The sequence below is a fragment of the Rhinichthys klamathensis genome, unplaced genomic scaffold (genome assembly GCF_029890125.1).
Source record: "Rhinichthys klamathensis goyatoka isolate OS25496 unplaced genomic scaffold, OSU_Roscu_1.1 h1tg000062l_1, whole genome shotgun sequence".
Taxonomy (NCBI): domain Eukaryota; kingdom Metazoa; phylum Chordata; class Actinopteri; order Cypriniformes; family Leuciscidae; genus Rhinichthys; species Rhinichthys klamathensis.
This window is the reverse complement of record NW_026606606.1, coordinates 813,015-831,996: the sequence shown is the minus strand read 5'-3', so window position 1 is coordinate 831,996 and position 18,982 is coordinate 813,015. Positions and strand designations below refer to the sequence as shown.

The following is an 18,982-nucleotide window of genomic DNA, read 5'->3' as shown; positions in this document are numbered from 1 at the left end:
TTACTATGTAGTCAGGACTCTGTGTCTTTGTGTAAAGCATATCAGTAACTGTTAAGAAAGTCACTGCCTATTTAGAGCATTCCTAATTTGGGTTTCGTACAAAGTAATGTTTCAGACGTCAAAGAGAAAGAAATACGGAGAGAGGAGAGATGCAGCCTAAACACTGGAGATATTTAGACTCCCTTATGTTGTCTGTGCTGAGAGACTACAAAACGAAACAATGAATCTTTGTACAAACAAAAGCCGATTAAACAATGCCTGCTGTACAATCATCCAATTGGTTTGTTTTTCCAGAGGCTTTCGAACATATCTTTGTATTTCATTTGAATAAATCCGTAGCAGCAGGCCCACAGTAGGAAAGGATCGCTCCGCTTCACGGCATTTCAGCAGATATGTATTCCCTTGACAAACTGTCTGCAGGGTATGATATGAGTAATGCATAGTTAATTTCTACATACAAAACAGCCACAGCTTTCACGTACATGCTGCATGGGTAATAAAAAATGAGAACATTAAATCATCAAGCTCAAATAGTTTGCCAGCCACTTTATACTTTAGAATGGAAAATAAAGAGACAGAAAGCATGCATGCATTTTTAATGTCCAGATGTCTAGAAACTGTCTGAATATGCAGATGATTTGGGAAGAGTTCTACAGAAGGGAAATTAACTACCGCTCTCGTAGTATTATCTCAGAGACAAAGAGAAGTGTTACTGCAGCTACAGGTTAAATAATTCAACAAAACTCTTGAAAGGTACATGTGAGAATGTGCTGGTGCTCCCAGCTCTGAGCGGTTTTATCTGGAGAGCGTTTACTCTGAGCCGCTGTCAGACGGGGAGTCCCGAGAGAGCGAGCGGGAACATTAGTATGCTTCTCACCGCCCGCGCTCTCTCACATGCACTGTGTGCGCGCCACAGAACAGGTGTCAATGTGTCTCACTAACACACATGAGCTACCATTAGATACCAAATAAACCCACTTATAACCCTTGTGTCGCGCACAACACCGGTTTAATCCAAACAGATGTTATGCTGTAGATGAGGAGACAGATAGGCCACTTGTTGGAAAATGAACGGGAGATATATCACAATGCTCAATATGGCATCTGTAGAAAAGCAAGTTAAGTTTTTCAGATTAAAAAAAGAAAAGTTTCACAAAAATCAGGTGTGGTGCATTTAAGCAGTGCATGTTTATTTTGACAGCCATATTAAAGTTCCCCGATCATGATTTTTCAGATATTAACTTGTAGTCAGTGTGTAATATAGCTGTTTGTGAATGTAAAAGGTCAGCAAATTTATAAAGATCAAAGTTCAGGATAAATTGTTATTGTCTCCTAAAAGAAAGAATCGATTCTAACTCTGCCTGAAATGAGTCGTCAGTAATTCCAGTCTCACGTCCTTCTCAAACCATCGTAGGTTTGCAACAAATCTACATAATTGCTGCCTATGGTCTTCTCTGGCTGCCTGCGAACAACACCAACTTTGACCCTTAAACACTGTTGAAGTAGCTGAGGCCTGGAAGAGCTTGGTTTGTGTTATCAACGTGTAAAGAAGATGCTGTTTTCAGCACCGTGAAAGCAAATCCACTTTGCATGCACTTCAAAAGGATGAGGACTTGTGCTAGAATTGATACAGTAAAACCAACGCCATTGTTACTGTTTGTATCACTGTGTATTAAGTGCTGAGATAGATCCAGAGCTGAATTTCAGATATGGTAATGGACGTTTGGTTTCCGACATGTGCTGTTAGCAGTAGACCAATCACAACAGACTGGACCATCTGACCAATCAGAGCAGAGTAGACCAATCACAACAGACTGAACCATCTGAGCAATCAGAAAAGAGTAGACCAATCACAAAAGACTGGGCCATCTGACCAATCAGAGCAGAGTAGACCAATCACAACAGACTGGGTCATCTGACCAATCAGAGGAGAGTAGACCAATCACAACAGACTGGGTCATCTGACCAATCAGAGCAGAGTAGACCAATCACAACAGACTGGGTCATCTGACCAATCAGAGGAGAGTAGACCAATCACAACAGACTGGGTCATCTGACCAATCAGAGCAGAGTAGACCAATCACAATAGACTAAGTCATCTGACCAATCAGAGCAGAGTAGACCAATCACAACAGACTGGGCCATCTGACCAATCAGAGCAGAGTAGACCAATCACAACAGACTGGGTCATCTGACCAATCAAAGCAGAGTAGACCAATCACAACAGACTGGGTCATCTGACCAATCAGAGCAGAGTAGACCAATCACAACAGACTGGGTCATCTGACCAATCAGAGCAGAGTAGACCAATCACAACAGACTGGGCCATCTGACCAATCAGAGCAGAGTAGACCAATCACAACAGACTGAGTCATCTGACCAATCAGAGCAGAGTAGACCAATCACAACAGACTGAGTCATCTGACCAATCAGAGCAGAGTAGACCTATCACAACAGACTGGGTCATCTGACCAATCAGAGCAGAGTAGACCAATCACAACAGACTGAGTCATCTGACCAATCAGAGCAGAGTAGACCAATCACAACAGACTGGGTCATCTGACCAATCAGAGCAGAGTAGACCAATCACAACAGACTGGGTCATCTGACCAATCAGAGCAGAGTAGGCACTTTAACTTCACACAAACTCAACAGAAAATACACTTTATAGACCCCTTTTCAGTTGGTAAACATGGTGACGCTTAGGTGGAGGCAGAACGATCCCTCTGGCCGCTTCCCTAACGTTAGTTTGCTAGTTTTGTTAGCTTGTTTTTTAACAATGACTGGAGAAAATCCGATTTGATCTTAATGTGCAAGGTCACTCAGTGCCCAGGACCGCGATTGTTATTTGCAAAAGTTAATTTTAACGGACGAAACCAGATTGGCCGACCCGTACACATTCACTCAATGGATGGATGATCTGACAGGATTAACGTTAACGCTACCTCTGGTTGAGTGGCCTGACTTCTACACCTATCCGATAGAGAAACCGAGCGTAAAGAGAAACTGAGGGCATATCAATCTTTAGATGCCTATAACTATGTGCTGAATGGTCATGTACAAGACTTGTGTGGTACGATCCGCAGTTCTGCCGAGCCAGCGCCAAGACGACAATGTAAAGAGTGACATCATGGTGCGATTTTAATGATGTGAATATTTTCTAGAAATAAAAATTCCAGATACAGCATATTGATTTTTCATTGATTCTTGCACCAAACAACACAACAAGATGACATTTAATAATAATAATAATAATTTAAGCTCCTTATTATGTAGCCGAATCTGTGCTGGTTTGTATTGGCCGCCTCCAGTTGTCCTGTGACGTAACTGTGACGCCGGCGAAAAAGGGGTCTAAACCTATTTATTAACATTGCTTTGCAATATAGGACTTTTGAAACAATATAAAATGGAGTAAAGCAAACACTTTCTATTTAGTAAATCTGACTGAATCTAGATGATTTAAGTTTTATGGCTGCATTTTGGGTTTTCAGTTTAGATTCAGATTCATTTGATTTGAATGTAAATATGATGTAATATTTCTCAATAGTCAACTCATAATCTGATCTTTTGTGGCTATTACTGAAGGAAACTTTATAGTATATTATAAACACTTAAAATTTGCGGTTACACTTTATTTCGATAGTCACTTTAGACATTCTACTAACTATAAGTAACTTGTCAACTACATGTCAACTAACTGTCTTTAGAGTATTAGTAGGCTGTAGTAGACTGTCAGTAGACTGGTAGGTAATGGTTAGGTGTTAGGGTTCGGGTTAGGAGAACAAGTTGACTTGTAGTTCCTAAGTTACTTATAGTCAGCAGAATATCTGTTGGGGGACAAACAAAATAAAGTGTCAGCAGATATTAAGCAGACAGTCAACTTATTCACTAATGACAGTTAGTTGACATGTAGTTGAAAAGTTACTTATAGTTAGTAGAATGTCTAAGGTGGACTATCGAAATAAAGTGTTACCAAATTTGCAAGCACATTAGCCACATTTATGATATATGCATGGATGGGCAGGGAGTTCTTGCCCAGAACAGAAATATACTGCCAATCCAAACTGTATGCTAATTGTCAATCATCTTTGACGATATTGGTCCTGACAGAAATATATTCCTACAATCCGTCCTCCTGGACCGCTGTGCTCCTGGAGACACACACCAGCGCCAATACACAGCCAAGACCATTTCTAAAACCCACCCGAGAGCACGATGGAACAAGATAAGAGGCAAACCAGCCATCTCACCATTATTAATCATCCCATGAACCACTTCATCCTCGACCTCCCCTCTGGTTCGCTCTGTTCTAAAGCCTGTGAACTGCCTCTATCTGAAAGCATCATGGGCTTCTGATGAACAGGCGGTTTTAAAAGGTAGGCACTGGCAGCACTATTATATTTTGTTTGGGTCAAACAATAAGGCAGAACTGCAAATGTATTCAGCAAAAAAGAAACAGCCCTTTTTCAGGATACTGTATTTTAAAGATAATTTCGTCAAATTCAAATACGCTTTATAAATCATAATTGGAAAATGTTTAAAGCAATGTTTTTCATGGTCGTTCAATGAACCATAAACCATTTTTGCACATTCGGAACAGTCACAGACCGAACACTTGAAAAAGGCTATTCTCTCAGCTTTTTGCTCAAAATGTAGCTTTTTATTTTAACGTACCCACATTCAAGTGTTGATAAAAAAAAAAGAAAGGATGAATAAAACTAGAATAAAATGTTGTTGTTTGTTTTGTTTTTAAAAGCAGAGGGTCTGTTCTTTCTTTTGATATGTTGCATTTTCAGATATTAATACGGCAAAATATTCTGAAGGGCCATGAAACTTGACAAACATGAAAATGATCAAAATAATTGCTGGCGGTCCCTGGCAACTGTTTTCCAAAAATTCTGTACTACTTTTTCACAAGAGTTAAACAGTATTACACCGTGTCCTAACTACACGAGATAACATGCATCTTTTCCATGTTAATCAGAGTTTTGTCCTAGCCGCGGTGACACGCGACGATACTATTTTAGAAACGGTTTCTATTTTTCTGCGAGGTCGCGCTGGAACAACAAACACAAAGTGTGGCAATGACAATATCAGGTACTGTTTATGTGCTTTATTTAATGTTAAAAGCGTGTAATGTGACTTTGAATATCTTTTATTGCTCCAGCTTTGTAGCTGTAAAAGCAACAATGGATAATTCACCTCAGATCTTGAAATTAAACAAATGGAAAACGTTCAAACTGTGAACAAACAAGTGTATTATTTGACAAAGATTGTTTTAGTTACTCAGGTACTTGTAATAATGTTTAAATTGTGTAATATTTGTGATTATGATTATGTACTTATCCATTTTCTTGCCATTGTCGTCAAGATTACTCTCTGGTGCTGTGCGCTGTTCTGATTGGCTGTGGGTTTTGATAGATTTTTATGGAAGCTTGTTTCCGCCACAGAATGAAAAATAAAAAAGGTAATTGCGACTTTTTATCTCACAATTCTGACTTTCTTTCTCAGAATTGCAAGATATAAAGTCAGAATTGCGTGATATAAAGTCAGAATTGCGTGATATAAAGTCAGAATTTATTGAATAAAGTCGCAATTGCGTGTTATAAAGTCAGAATTGCGTGTTATAAAGTCAGAATTGCGTGATATAAAGTCAGAATTTTATTGATATAAAGTCGCAATTGCAGGTTATAAAGTCAGAATTGCGAGATATAAAGTCAGAATTAATTGATATAAAGTCGCAATTGCGTGTTGTAAAGTCAGAATTGCGAGATATAAAGTCAGAATTAATTGATATAAAGTCGCAATTGCGTGTTATAAAGTCAGAATTGCGTGATATAAAGTCGAAATTGCGTGTTGTAAAGTCAGAATTGTGAGATATAAACTATTCTGATGGGAAAAAAGTATTTTCCCCCTTAGAATTGGCCTAATAACTTGCAATTGCGAGTTTATATCTCACAATTCTGAAAAAAGATGTCAGAATTTCGAGATATAAACTCGCAATTATGTGTTATAAAGTCAGAATTGCGAGATGTAAACTCGCAATTGTGAGAAAAAAAGTGAGGATTGTGAGATAAAAAGTCGCAATTCTGTCTTTTTTTCTCGCAATTGCGACTTTATTGCGACTTTATTTCTCATAATTGCGACTTTATATCTCAGAATTGCGACTTTATTTCTCACAATACTGACTTCATATCTCGCAATTGTAAGATAAAAAGTCACAATTATTTATTTTTTATTTTTTATTCAGTGGCGGAAACAAGCTTCCATAGATTTTTGATGCATCTTGTAGTCGCGTCGCAAATTGCTTGTCGCTGGACTCTTATCGCATCATGTCTGGTTAGGACCAAGGGGGTAATCCATCGACTGGAAGTTGAAGCCAGCCGGGTGCCGCCATGTTGTAGCAGAACTTCACTTGCGTTAGCCTTTCCATTGACTCCCATTCATTTTGGCGTCACTTTGACAGCGAATAACTTTACATCTGAGGCGTTTAAAGACTCCATTTGTCCATTATTTATTTCTAAAGAAACACGACAATGTATAAAGGGCTCCATTACCTTCTATGTTACATTATGGCCCCGTAGAAATAGATTTAGTAAAAATAGGCTAACGATTGCGTCATAACCACTCGACTCTCTGTCGCGCTGTACAGAAGTTACCGTACAGACAGGAGGAGAAGCTCGCAGGCGATCGGGGGGACGTCCCGTCAAGGGAGAAGCCCATAGATAATGAGTCCATAAAAGCAACGGAGTACTTACTCCTGCTCACTCACGCCAAAGAACTCTTTGCTCAAGTTCCCCGTCTCTGCAAGATTAACGTTGGCAATTTTCACGCACAGCTACTAGAAGATTAACGTCTGTCAGACAGATTGCTCACGTCATCAAGCTTAGTTTGAGTCGGTTTGAGTCTGCGCGTCAGGAACGGAAGTGCTCAAAAATCGCTAAAAATGGGCTTCAACTGTCTCAACTGAGTTCCAATGAGATGGCTCTGTCCACTTCTTATACTGTCTATGGTTAGGACATGGTGTTACACGATTAGCTTAGCAACATGCTAATCCAAAACTCTATTGGAATCAATTTTGATTCAACTAATGCACAAAATATTTGCTTAAAAAGTAATTCAAAGCATAATATTTATATATTATAATAAATTGGAAAATATAGTATGAATAATAAAATTATTATCAGCAATAGTAATAACTAAAAGTAATGACCTATAAACTCTAATAAATGCTGGGTTGTTTCAACCCATGGTTGGGTCAAATATGGACAAACCCAACCGTTGTTTCAATTTTTTAATTACATTTTTACCCCAACGGTTGGGTTTGTCCACATTTGACCCAAACATGGGTTAAAACAACCCAGTATTTTTTTTAGAGTAGCCTTTAGTGCCAGTCATGGTTATACTGCTGCCGATCGGCTGAGATAGTCTCTCTGAATCTCCCCATCATGCTCTCTTTCCCTTCCCCCTGTTTTGTCTCTCTCTGTCTGTCACGATCTTTGACGACCCCCTCCATCCCCCGTCTGCTCTCCGTACTCCAGCTTCAGGAGGAACACTGAAGACTTTCTCGTCTCTACACCTATAGTTGTGTCCCTCTGTAATCATGTGTCTCTGGACCTGTAACCCTGCAGACACGGGAGCGGACGTGCGGCTCAGGATGTTTTCCGCATTACGCCCGCTTGAATTAGTGTCTGGGGACGCGGTTATGCCTCCGTGCCGGAGATGAGGACATCTCCTATGTAATAAATCACCGCTTACTGTTAATTAAACCGTCCGTCCAAACTACACTCCAAGTATGTGTGTGTGTTTATAGCTCTGGCTAGAGAAGGCGTGTTAAACTGTGTGCATGATTGCGTTTATGAAAGCCAGTGCCCCTGACGGTCGTATCCTTGGAAATGATATGACGGGGAGACAGCGGAGAGAACTGGCCTTTACAGCAAGACTATTAAAAGCTGAGGGACGATGAATCTTCAAGCCCAATGTGGCATATTTGGGCACAACAGAGCAGCACTAATATTGTGTTGAAATGGATTTGGAAAGGGACAAACCAGTTTATGTAGAAATCTCCAGAAAGCGGACAAGGTCACTGTCAGCAAACGTCCCGCATGGAGTCTGTGCCTACACAATAATTCTGTACGCAGGTTTACACAGGATTCAGTCGCCCGGCTTTAAGTCGCCATGAAATGCCATTCACTAATCATTTTAAATTCGTAATATAAATGATTCCAGTGAAGTAAAAACGGGATATTCAATGAGAAAAATGTTAGTGGAACAAGTCCAGTAATGTGCATCAAGTAAAGCCAGGATTGTAGACTAGTTGATTAGTGAGGTCGAATTTTGAAAACGGCATGACAAATAAGTCATTATAGTATTTTATTCTCTATTGTGATGTATATCCGAGTGAAACAGCTTCTCGAAGGAGAAAGTAAGTTAGGATGGGACTTGATTTTGTCCGTGGGGAATTGATTGGATGGTTGTGGTTTGCTATTGGTGGATCTCATGTGAGTGACAGGTTATTGCCCCGCCCTCACGCCAGTAAACACATCATCAGAGAAGAGATGTCGCTACAAGAGGGAGGGGATGTTATTTTGATTAAAAATTACGAGGACACATGAACTAAAAAAAACAATTTTTACAATTTGAACAGATTTTTAAAATTTGAACACTACAGACACCACACACTTTATAAGTAGTTACAGAGAAAAGCTCGTACACTAAAGACCTGAGGATCTAACAGACTTCCAGGTTGTTCCAAACACAAACAACTCACACAGAAGTATGAAGAAGTATGATGTTAATAAGCAATTTTATTTGAATATCTGCCAGTATCGGGCCATAAGAGCTGGGCGGTATGAAGATATATATAGTGGCGATGACAAAATCTACTTGTAAAATTAAAATTATTGACACATTAGAGCAAAAAAGCTCTTTTTCTCGGAGACATATCCGACCATAGTCTACTTTGAGAACTTGGGTGCACACCTAAACGCACATCCTGATGTTGTCGAGTTTGACACGTTCCTGGGTCAACATATTTTGTTGATCCTGGAACAACATTCCTGTCTGAAAATGTAATCCTAACCATATCCCTAAACCTTACCAACAAGTTATTAAATGATAGGTGAATAGCACTGATGTAGAAGCAAGCACCGAACCCTGGTTGTAAGCCTAAATTTGACATAAACTGTAAACTTGTCCCTCAAATCTGATTGGTTGATTGAGTGTTTTTCCAGGATCAACATTCCCATAGTGTCCATAAACAAGCGTATCTGATCAGGGGCTGTGGACACGAATCAGACTGATTAGGACTTCACTTGTCCATTATAAACACGTGTAATTGTGCTCATCCCAAGTTAGAACGTTGGCTGATGTTCACTATAACACAAATTAGCAGATCCACTACAGTGTGGAAACACTGGGAATACAACACTTGGCATACTTGCATTGTGCTTGTATCGAATGCTGTGCAAAAATCAAGTTTGCGTAGCCAGACACATTTGCGCTCATATGAGCATGTTCGGCAACTTACAGATTTGTGAACAGGTTCAGTGTGGCTTATTAATGACAATGCATTCTCTCAGAAACATGCAGTGTGTAGGTCTATGACTTCATACTAACTTCACATAGTATTTAGACCGGCATCATTTGCATTTGAGTCGCTGTAGGGGAAAGCGAGAGAGGAAACGTGTCTTTGCTCTGGGTGTTCTCTGTGTTTCTTTGATGAAGCCGCCCACTCGGACCTGAGTCTGAAACTCACTCTGCTTCCATCTGAATCCTGCTGAATATTATCACACTAATCCCCAATTACCAGTCTCTCTCGCCGCGGGGATTACGAGTCTCAGCCATACCTCCATACAAACACAGTGGAAGCATTTAGGTGGGAACGCTTTCACACACATGCTAGTCCTCCATAAGCTTCTGGGAGAGGTCAGAGGGGCACAAAGGTCAGAGGTCAAAGATGGTCCTCCTACAGCCTCCCAGTTACAGCCAATAACAGTGAGAAGTGTAAACATAAACTTGGCAAACAATATCGTTTTTCACTCATGTGAAAAGAGAACACTTTAGCATACCTTTATGAGTATTCATATTGTAAATAATATACCTTAAATAATATGTTTAAAGTCCCCTTGTATAGTCACTAATTGTATCCCTTAAAACTCATCTTTGATCACCAAAAGTGTTTTCCTTCTTCATGCCTTAAGCTTGAATGTAACTCTACACCTTTGCCTCATTTAGTATACGTGGTTCTATGAATATGCAAATGAGCCCCGCCTCCACTCACTCACTCAGTTCAGACATCCACTCGTTGATGATCACACGTTGATCTGATTGGTTACAAGGTTGTTTGTGACGTCAGAAACACCAGCGATTTCAAACCACGTTTCTGAGACTGTCTTTGGTTCACTGCAGTTTTAAGGAGAAAATACTCTTAATGAATTTGCACATGGTTTTTCTTAAAGAATATTAAAAACACCACATAGACATATAAACAACACAAGCTTGACTTTCACCACAGGGGGACTTTAAACGTAAACTGAATGTAATGTTTTCAGACATGTAACTGCATGTTTATTGCAATTAAATAGAATCGTATTATAGTTTAAATTTATCTTAAATGCAGTTATAGCTGAACTTGCTTAAGTACATCTTTATATATAATTTCACAATTACTTCTATTGTTTTTGAAATATGAAAAAAAAAGAAAAAAAAAATACTGCTGAATGTACTGACAAGCATTTATGGTAAACTAAAATATACTTTAATTTAATTTCTGTTGAAACCTGTATGTCATGTATTTAAATATATTTCTGATGATGTTGCAATATAGTACATTTACAAATATATTAACTTTAAATGTAATATTAAATAAACTACAGTTAAATTAAATTCAATTACTTTATATGTGTAAATTAGTATGTTAGTCAACACATCAAAATAAGTGTACTTAAACCATGACAAAATGATTAATTATATAAATGAAATGACGATATAAAATGTACTTTAGAATAAAACTTTTAATTTAGTATTACAAAGTGCACTCTCTTTAAGTACACCTAAGGTGCCTTTAATTTCATTAATAGTATCTGTAAGTACAGGTTTTTAAAAATACACTTTATTTTATAGTCCTGTTTACCCATACTGTCCCTATTATAGTAGTTGCAATAATAACCCTAACCTCAAACCTACCCCTAAACCTAACCTTAACCCCTGTAGTTACCATATATTACCAGTACTTTCTTAGTTAACTACACTGTAAGTACACATAAGTGCACATACTGTAAAATAAAGTAAGAGCACATTCAATACAATTAAGTGCACTTGTTTTTCACAAGGGTATAGACAAGAACTGCATTTGCATGACTATATAATAGATGTCTGGAGTCACTAATGTCATGGCCGTCATGTGAAACAACATCTAAGATGTAAATCAGCCATTTTGCATAAAACAAACAGAAAAGCTTCATACCAGAGTGCATATCAAATTTTCAACACGATATCCTTCATATTAAACCCTTAAACACACACTTGAAAGCCCTCTTGCCTGCAGATCTGGAGCATCATGGTCATTTATCACCGTGAGACTGTATTCTGCTGAGTGCAGTTTCTCCACTGTCTCCTCAGCACTAAATGAGCTGGGCTTTCTCCTTGGATATGCTCATGCTCCCCCCATCTTAATACTTTCCTCGTTCCACCACAGAGGGGGCGGATAAACGGCATGCTGTGCTCCTTTAGTGGGGAGGCTCGATTAAAGGTTTCGTTTCTTACATGTCTGAGTGTTGCGTTACTGTTGTGTGATGCTTTCGATAAGTGACCATTGTAGATATGTTTAGATGGTATGTTGTGTTAAGTGTTCATGTTAAAGGAAATTCCCCACATTAAAAAAAAAAATTATAATAATAATAATAAATGGCATCATTTATTCACACTCATGTCGTTTCAAACCTGAGGATATTTTGAGAAATGTTTTTTTTTTGGTCCGTATAATGATAGCCAATGAGGGCCAGTGTTGTTTTGGACACCTCTGACTTTCATTGTGTGGAAAAAAACAGAAACATTCTCCAGAATATGTTCTTTTGTGTAACACAGAAGGAAGAAAGTCATACAGGTTTGTAACAACATAAAGGTGAGTAAATAATGACCAAATTGTCAATTTTGGGGTGAACTATCCCTTCAACATCCGTTAGATCAGTGAGTGTTTATTACATTTGTTTTATGTACATTGATGAGCGTTCATCAGCCTTCTACTGTCAGTCAAACAAATCGCTCTCATATTAACTATGCTTAACTATCTATGGTCTATGTGTTTTTATGTTGAATTTGTTCCCTACCTCATTTTGTGAAGACTTTTTCATCAATGATCTCTCTGTACTTCCTGTAAGACCAGTTTACACCAACAACGATAACTATAAAGAAAACTATATTTCTAACTATAAAAGCATACACACCAACCCATGATAACGTTCAGTTTAGGATTCTGATTGGCTGTCAATGTTTTCATTGTTCATGAACTGACTTTTTTTTTATAGGTAGCCTATCGTGCTTGGTGTGAATGGTATGGAAGCTTGTTTCCGCCACAGAATGAAAAAAAAAAGGTAATTGCGACTTTTTATCTCACAATTCTGACTTTTTTTCTCGCAATTCTGACTTTTTTCTCACAATTGCGAGATATAAAGTCAGAATTGATTGATATAAAGTCGCAATTGCGTGTTATAAAGTCAGAAGAATTGATTGATATAAAGTTGCAATTGCGTGTTATAAAGTCAGAATTGATTGATATAAAGTCGCAATTGCGTGTTATAAAGTCAGAATTGATTGATATAAAGTCGCAATTGCGAGATATAAAGTCAGAATTGATTGATATAAAGTCGCAATTGCGTGTTATAAAGTCAGAATTGATTGATATAAAGTCGCAATTGCGTGTTATAAAGTCAGAATTGATTGATATAAAGTCGCAATTGCGTGTTATAAAGTCAGAATTGCGTGATATAAAATCTGAATTGCGTGATATAAAATCAGAATTGCGTCATATAAAGTCGCAATTGCGTGTTATAAAGTCTCAATTGCGTGTTATAAAGTCAGAATTGATTGATATAAAGTCGCAATTGCGTGTTATAAAGTCAGAATTGCGTGATATAAAATCAGAATTGCGTGATATAAAGTCGCAATTGCGTGTAATAAAGTCAGAATTGCGTGATATAAGGTCTCAATTGCGTGTTATAAAATCAGAATTGCGTGATATAAAGTCGCAATTGCGTGTTATAAAGTCAGAATTGCGTGATATAAGGTCTCAATTGCGTGTTATAAAGTCAGAATTGCGTGATATAAGGTCTCAATTGCGTGTTATAAAGTCAGAATTGCGTGATATAAGGTCTCAATTGCGTGTTATAAAGTCAGAATTGCGTGATATAAGGTCTCAATTGCGTGTTATAAAGTCAGAATTGCGAGATATAAGGTCGCAATTGCGTGTTATAAAGTCAGAATTGCGTGATATAAAGTCAGAATTGCGTGATATAAGATCTCAATTGCGTGTTATAAAATCAGAATTGCGTGATATAAGGTCTCAATTGCGTGTTATAAAATCAGAATTGCGTGATTTAAAGTCGCAATTGCGTGTTATAAAGTCAGAATTGCGTGATATAAAATCTGAATTGCGTGATATAAAATCAGAATTGCGTGATATAAAGTCGCAATTGCGTGTTATAAAGTCTCAATTGCGTGTTATAAAGTCAGAATTGATTGATATAAAGTCGCAATTGCGTGTTATAAAGTCAGAATTGCGTGATATAAAATCAGAATTGCGTGATATAAAGTCGCAATTGCGTGTTATAAAGTCAGAATTGCGTGATATAAGGTCTCAATTGCGTGTTATAAAATCAGAATTGCGTGATATAAAGTCGCAATTGCGTGTTATAAAGTCAGAATTGCGTGATATAAGGTCTCAATTGCGTGTTATAAAGTCAGAATTGCGTGATGTAAGGTCTCAATTGCGTGTTATAAAGTCAGAATTGCGTGATATAAGGTCTCAATTGCGTGTTATAGTCAGAATTGCGTGATATAAGGTCGCAATTGCGTGTTATAAAGTCAGAATTGCGTGTTATAAAGTCAGAATTGCGTGATATAAGGTCTCAATTGCGTGTTATAAAATCAGAATTGCGTGATTTAAGGTCTCTATTGAGTGTTATAAAGTCAGAATTGCGTGATATAAAGTCTCAATTGTGTGTTATAAAGTCAGAATTGATTGATATAAAGTCGCAATTGTGTGTTATAAAGTCAGAATTGCGTGATATAAGGTCTCAATTGCGTGTTATAAAATCAGAATTGCGTGATATAAAGTCTCAATTGCGTGTTATAAAGTCAGAATTGCGTGTTATAAAGTCAGAATTGATTGATATAAAGTCGCAATTGCGTGTTATAAAGTCAGAATTGCGTGATATAAAGTCTCAATTGCGTGTTATAAAGTCAGAATTGCGTTATAAAGTCAGAATTGATTGATATAAAGTCGCAATTGCGTGTTATAAAGTCAGAATTGCGTGATATAAAGTCAGAATTGCGTGATATAAAGTCTCAATTGCGTGTTATAAAGTCAGATTTGCGTGATATAAATTCGCAATTATGTAATATAAAGTCAGAATTGCTAGATGTAAACTCGCAATTGTGAGAAAAAAAGTCAGAATTGTGAGATAAAAAGTCGCAATTCTGTCTTTTTTTCTCGCAATTGCGAGTTTACATCTAGCAATTCTGGTAATTCAATTCTGGCAAATCTCATGATTGTGACTTTATATCTCGCAATTGTGAGATAAAAAGTCGCAATTATTTTTTCATTCTTTTTATTCAGTGGCGGAAACAAGCTTCCATAGAAACAAGCTTCCATAAAAACTAAACCCTAAAAAAACGTAAATATAAAAAATAATCTTGCTGCTAAAACCTGAACAGATGTTGCTGATGTGTAAATGTGAGTCATTTTTTAAACGTTTTTTTCAGCTTACATATAGTTTCAAAATATTTGTTTTTTTGGACTTGAGTTAACGTTTCCAAGATCTTTGATTTCAAAATGGAAAAATGGACGACTCGCCCCCTTTAGCACATCTGTTAAGTTGTAAAGTGTTACTTACCTCAGCGTGGAATGGATGTGTGTGTCTGTGAACGCAGGTGAACAGTAAAGCCCTGTCCCGGCTGTCTCAGGACCAGAGTCTGCAGGCGCTGCGCTGTAAGCGTAACACGAGGAGGAGAGCCGGGGGTCCTGGAGCTGCTGGCGGGACGCTGCTCGTGACGGACTGTGTGGACAGCGGGACGCAGACAGACATCAGCTTCCAGCACATGGTGACGTTAGGCCGAGCCGCTCATCACAACAGACCCGCGTCTCCTCCGTCCCCTCCACTGCCACCCATGCCGGAGCCGTACCTCTTCAGACAGCTGTAAGATGGCCTCCAGGACACACACGGGGCTCACTGTTGGGGAGCTTTACTAATCTACACTTCATTTGGTAACACTTTATTTTACAGTGTCCTTGTTACATATGTTACATGTACTTACCATAGTACTAACATTAAATTATGCATAATTACATGCAACTAACCCTCAACCAAGTCCTAATCCTACAGTAAATATGTAGTTGCTTATTATTACTCAGTACTTAAATATATTATTACACTGTATGTGACCATGACAGTGTAACCCTTTATTTTAAGGGGTCATTGTTACAGTGTAATTATAAGTACTGAGTCAAGCTACATGTATTTACTATAGGATTAGGGCTTGGTTGACGGTTAGTTGCATGCAATTATGCACAATTTACCGTTATTACTATGGTAAGTACATGTAACATGTGTAACAAGGACATTGTAAAATAAAGTGTTCAAAATCAATGCTGTTATGATGACGCATGTACATTAGGATCATAATAATGTGACTAATTACAGTGCCGTTCAAAAGTTTGGTTAGACTTTTAGATGTTTTGAAAAAAGTATTTTCTGCTCACCGAGACAAGCATTTTTTAATTAAAATACAGTAAAGCAGTGATATTGTGAAATATTATTAAAATTTAAAATAGCTGTGAATATATTTTAAAATATAATTTATTCCCATGTTCAAAGCTGATTTTTCAGCATCATTGCTCCAGTCTTCTGTGTCACATGATCCTTCACAAATCATTATGATTTGCTGCTTGAAAACATTTGTTATTATCAATGTTGAAAACATTTGTGCTGCTTCATATTTTTGTGGAAACCGATAAAAACTTTTGTAACATTATACTTGTCTTTACTTTCAATTTTTTATCTATTTAATGCATCCTTTAATATATATATATATATATTACTGACCCCAAACTTTTGAACGGTAGTGTAAGTTACACTATTACTTTACCTTACAGAAAATAAATATTTGCCATACTTTCACATGAAAAAAGTATATGGACAGGCTATTTTGTTAGGACTGTTCTTACAATATATTCTAAAGTTACAAAATACTGGTGACACTTTATTTTACAGTGTTCTTGTTAACACGTTACATGTAGTTACTGTAGTGATAACAGTAAATGATGCAGAACCCTAAACCAAAACCTAATTATATAGCTGTAAATTAATATTACTCAGTACATAAATGAAATTACACTGTAACAAGGACAACTTAAAATAAAATATTTATCACACTTAGTGAATTACCAGTTTATAAAACCATGTAAATGATTTGATTACCTCAAATAAGAGTTGCATTTAAACTGCCTTTCTGTGACTTACTTCACTATAACTAATAGATATTTGATGTTTCTCCTCAGCTCTCCTATGGATCACGTGTATTATGACCCAACGGACTACTTTGACATAAGTCAACATGAGGTGGACAGACAAGATGACCTGGAGTACGAGGTCAACATCGTCTCTTAACTTCCTCTACTGCAAAATAAGCTTCTTTTAGCCTGAAATACTGGCAGAAGAGGAGCATCTTATCTCTGTTAGTTTAGCTCTCTCTCTCTCTCTGTTTTCCTTCAGGAGGTGGAATTGTATAAATCTTGTCAGCAAGATAAACTGGGTTTAATGGTGTGTTATCGCACTGATGATGAAGAGGATCTGGGCATCTACGTGGGAGAGGTGAGAAATGGGGAATAACGGGAATCTGCTGACCGATGAATAATGAATGAAGCCTTAGGGAGGATTGTGAACCTACGCCCTTCTGCTTCAGTGTTGGATAAATCATTATTTTAAATAAAACGCCATATTAAATCCAGAACACTATTTCATCTCTCAAGAATTAGTGAATGTGCACACGGTAATCCTACTTAAGCTGGACAATTACAATGCAATTACACCTTGTTACTTAATTCAATTTTGCAAACTGTATATTATTAATTCTTTATATCATGGTCTGTCTGAATACTCGATTCAGATTGGCTGAAAGGTGTGCAATAAAACCGTTTAATGCACAGGTAGTTTAATCACAGCTCTAAATCAATGCATTGTTTCTCTCAATGTCTCTAATAAATGCTATAATTCATTCATTGAAATAAATGTAGTAATTTTACGCGCTACTTTATCTCTGTAAAGTTTAAAATTATTGGTAGCACTTTATTTTACAGTGTCCTTTTGATTCAAAGCGGGCAGAATGCTAGATCTAATAACCATCGTTTGTATCCTTTCAGGTCAAATATTGCACTGCAAACTCAATAAGTTGTCAATGCTGGCAAATGACCATGGTATAATCGTTATAATCTATACGGCTAGCTGTGCATTCAACGATTTCAATGCACGATGTGGAGACAAAGAACTTGACGCGAAGCCTAATATAATGTTACATTTGAAGCATGTGATTTTGTATTTAGTTTAATATGCAGAGACAAAGGCAAGCCATTTGCAGGGTATTTCAACATAGGGTGATTCAAACGATTGCTGTTCGAACATCCCAACCAGCCAAGGGTAGCGGGAGTGTTTAGGAAACTTGTTTGAAAGCGGTCACTATTTCTGTACACTCTGTTTGTTGTAGATAAAGCTGTAAAAATTACAGCATATGTTTAGATTGCAGAAATGACTCTTTTCAAGCTAATTTTGAAAGAAAATGTTTAAGATCAAATATGCCACAGATGCTGTCGGTGATCACATACATTTACAGTAAAAATTTACAGTGATATAGTGTTGCATTAGAATAAATAAAAATGTTAAAATGCAGTGGATATATAAAAAAATAATTCACTCCTCGTTAAAAACTGATAACTCGCAATTGCGAGTTTATATCTCACAATTCTGAGAAAAGATGTCAGAATCTCGAGATACAAACGCGCAATTATGTGTTATAAAGTCAGAATTGCGAGATGTAAACTCGCAATTGTGAGAAAAATAGTCAGAATTTTTTGTCTTTTTTTCTCGCAATTACGACTTTATTTCTCAGAATTGCGACTTTATATCTTGCAATTGCAACTTTATTTCTCACAATTCTGACTTCATATCTCGCAATTGTGAGATAAAAAGCCGCGATAAATTTTTTTATTTAGTGGCGGAAACAAGCTTCCATACATTTCAGAGAAATAATATACAAATAAAAACTTAGAACAACCTGCAAAAGTATGCACCCCCTTTTATAAATTGGGTATGTGAGTGTGTTCAATCATCAAGCTCATGTAAAAGCAGAACACACAAACCTGTTTTAAGCTAAAGTGACTGTAAACAACAGGTTTTCTGATATATCCAGTCTCCCAAATGTTTCACTTTGATTTTCAATGGCATTGCATAGGTTGTAGTTTTCACATTAAATGTGCAAAAGTTCTGATATGATTTATCTTTGTTTCATTTTTTACATCACAAAACCCACTATTTTAACAGGGGTGTGTAGACTTTTTAATATCCACTGTATGTTTTGACTGTTTGGAAGCACTTGCCCCCACAGCATATCCGAGGGAGATGTATAAATTTACACTATGTACATTTTTGTTTTAAACTATTATTTGTGTTATATATTTATAAAGCAGAAATAGTATTCTTGTATGCAGCAA

General features: G+C 37.2%; 1 protein-coding gene across 1 annotated transcript in view; it reads left to right on the top strand.

The window, feature by feature from the left end:
- The window catches only part of LOC130084379 (PDZ domain-containing protein 4), a 40,181-nt gene that overhangs the window by 14,054 nt on the left and 7,145 nt on the right, over positions 1 to 18,982 (top strand). Inside the window, exons 2-4 of the mRNA XM_056249784.1 lie at positions 15,151 to 15,416; positions 16,778 to 16,868; positions 16,992 to 17,090. Coding sequence (XP_056105759.1) covers positions 15,151 to 15,416; positions 16,778 to 16,868; positions 16,992 to 17,090 — 456 coding nt within the window. The remainder of the gene's footprint in view (positions 1 to 15,150; positions 15,417 to 16,777; positions 16,869 to 16,991; positions 17,091 to 18,982) is intronic.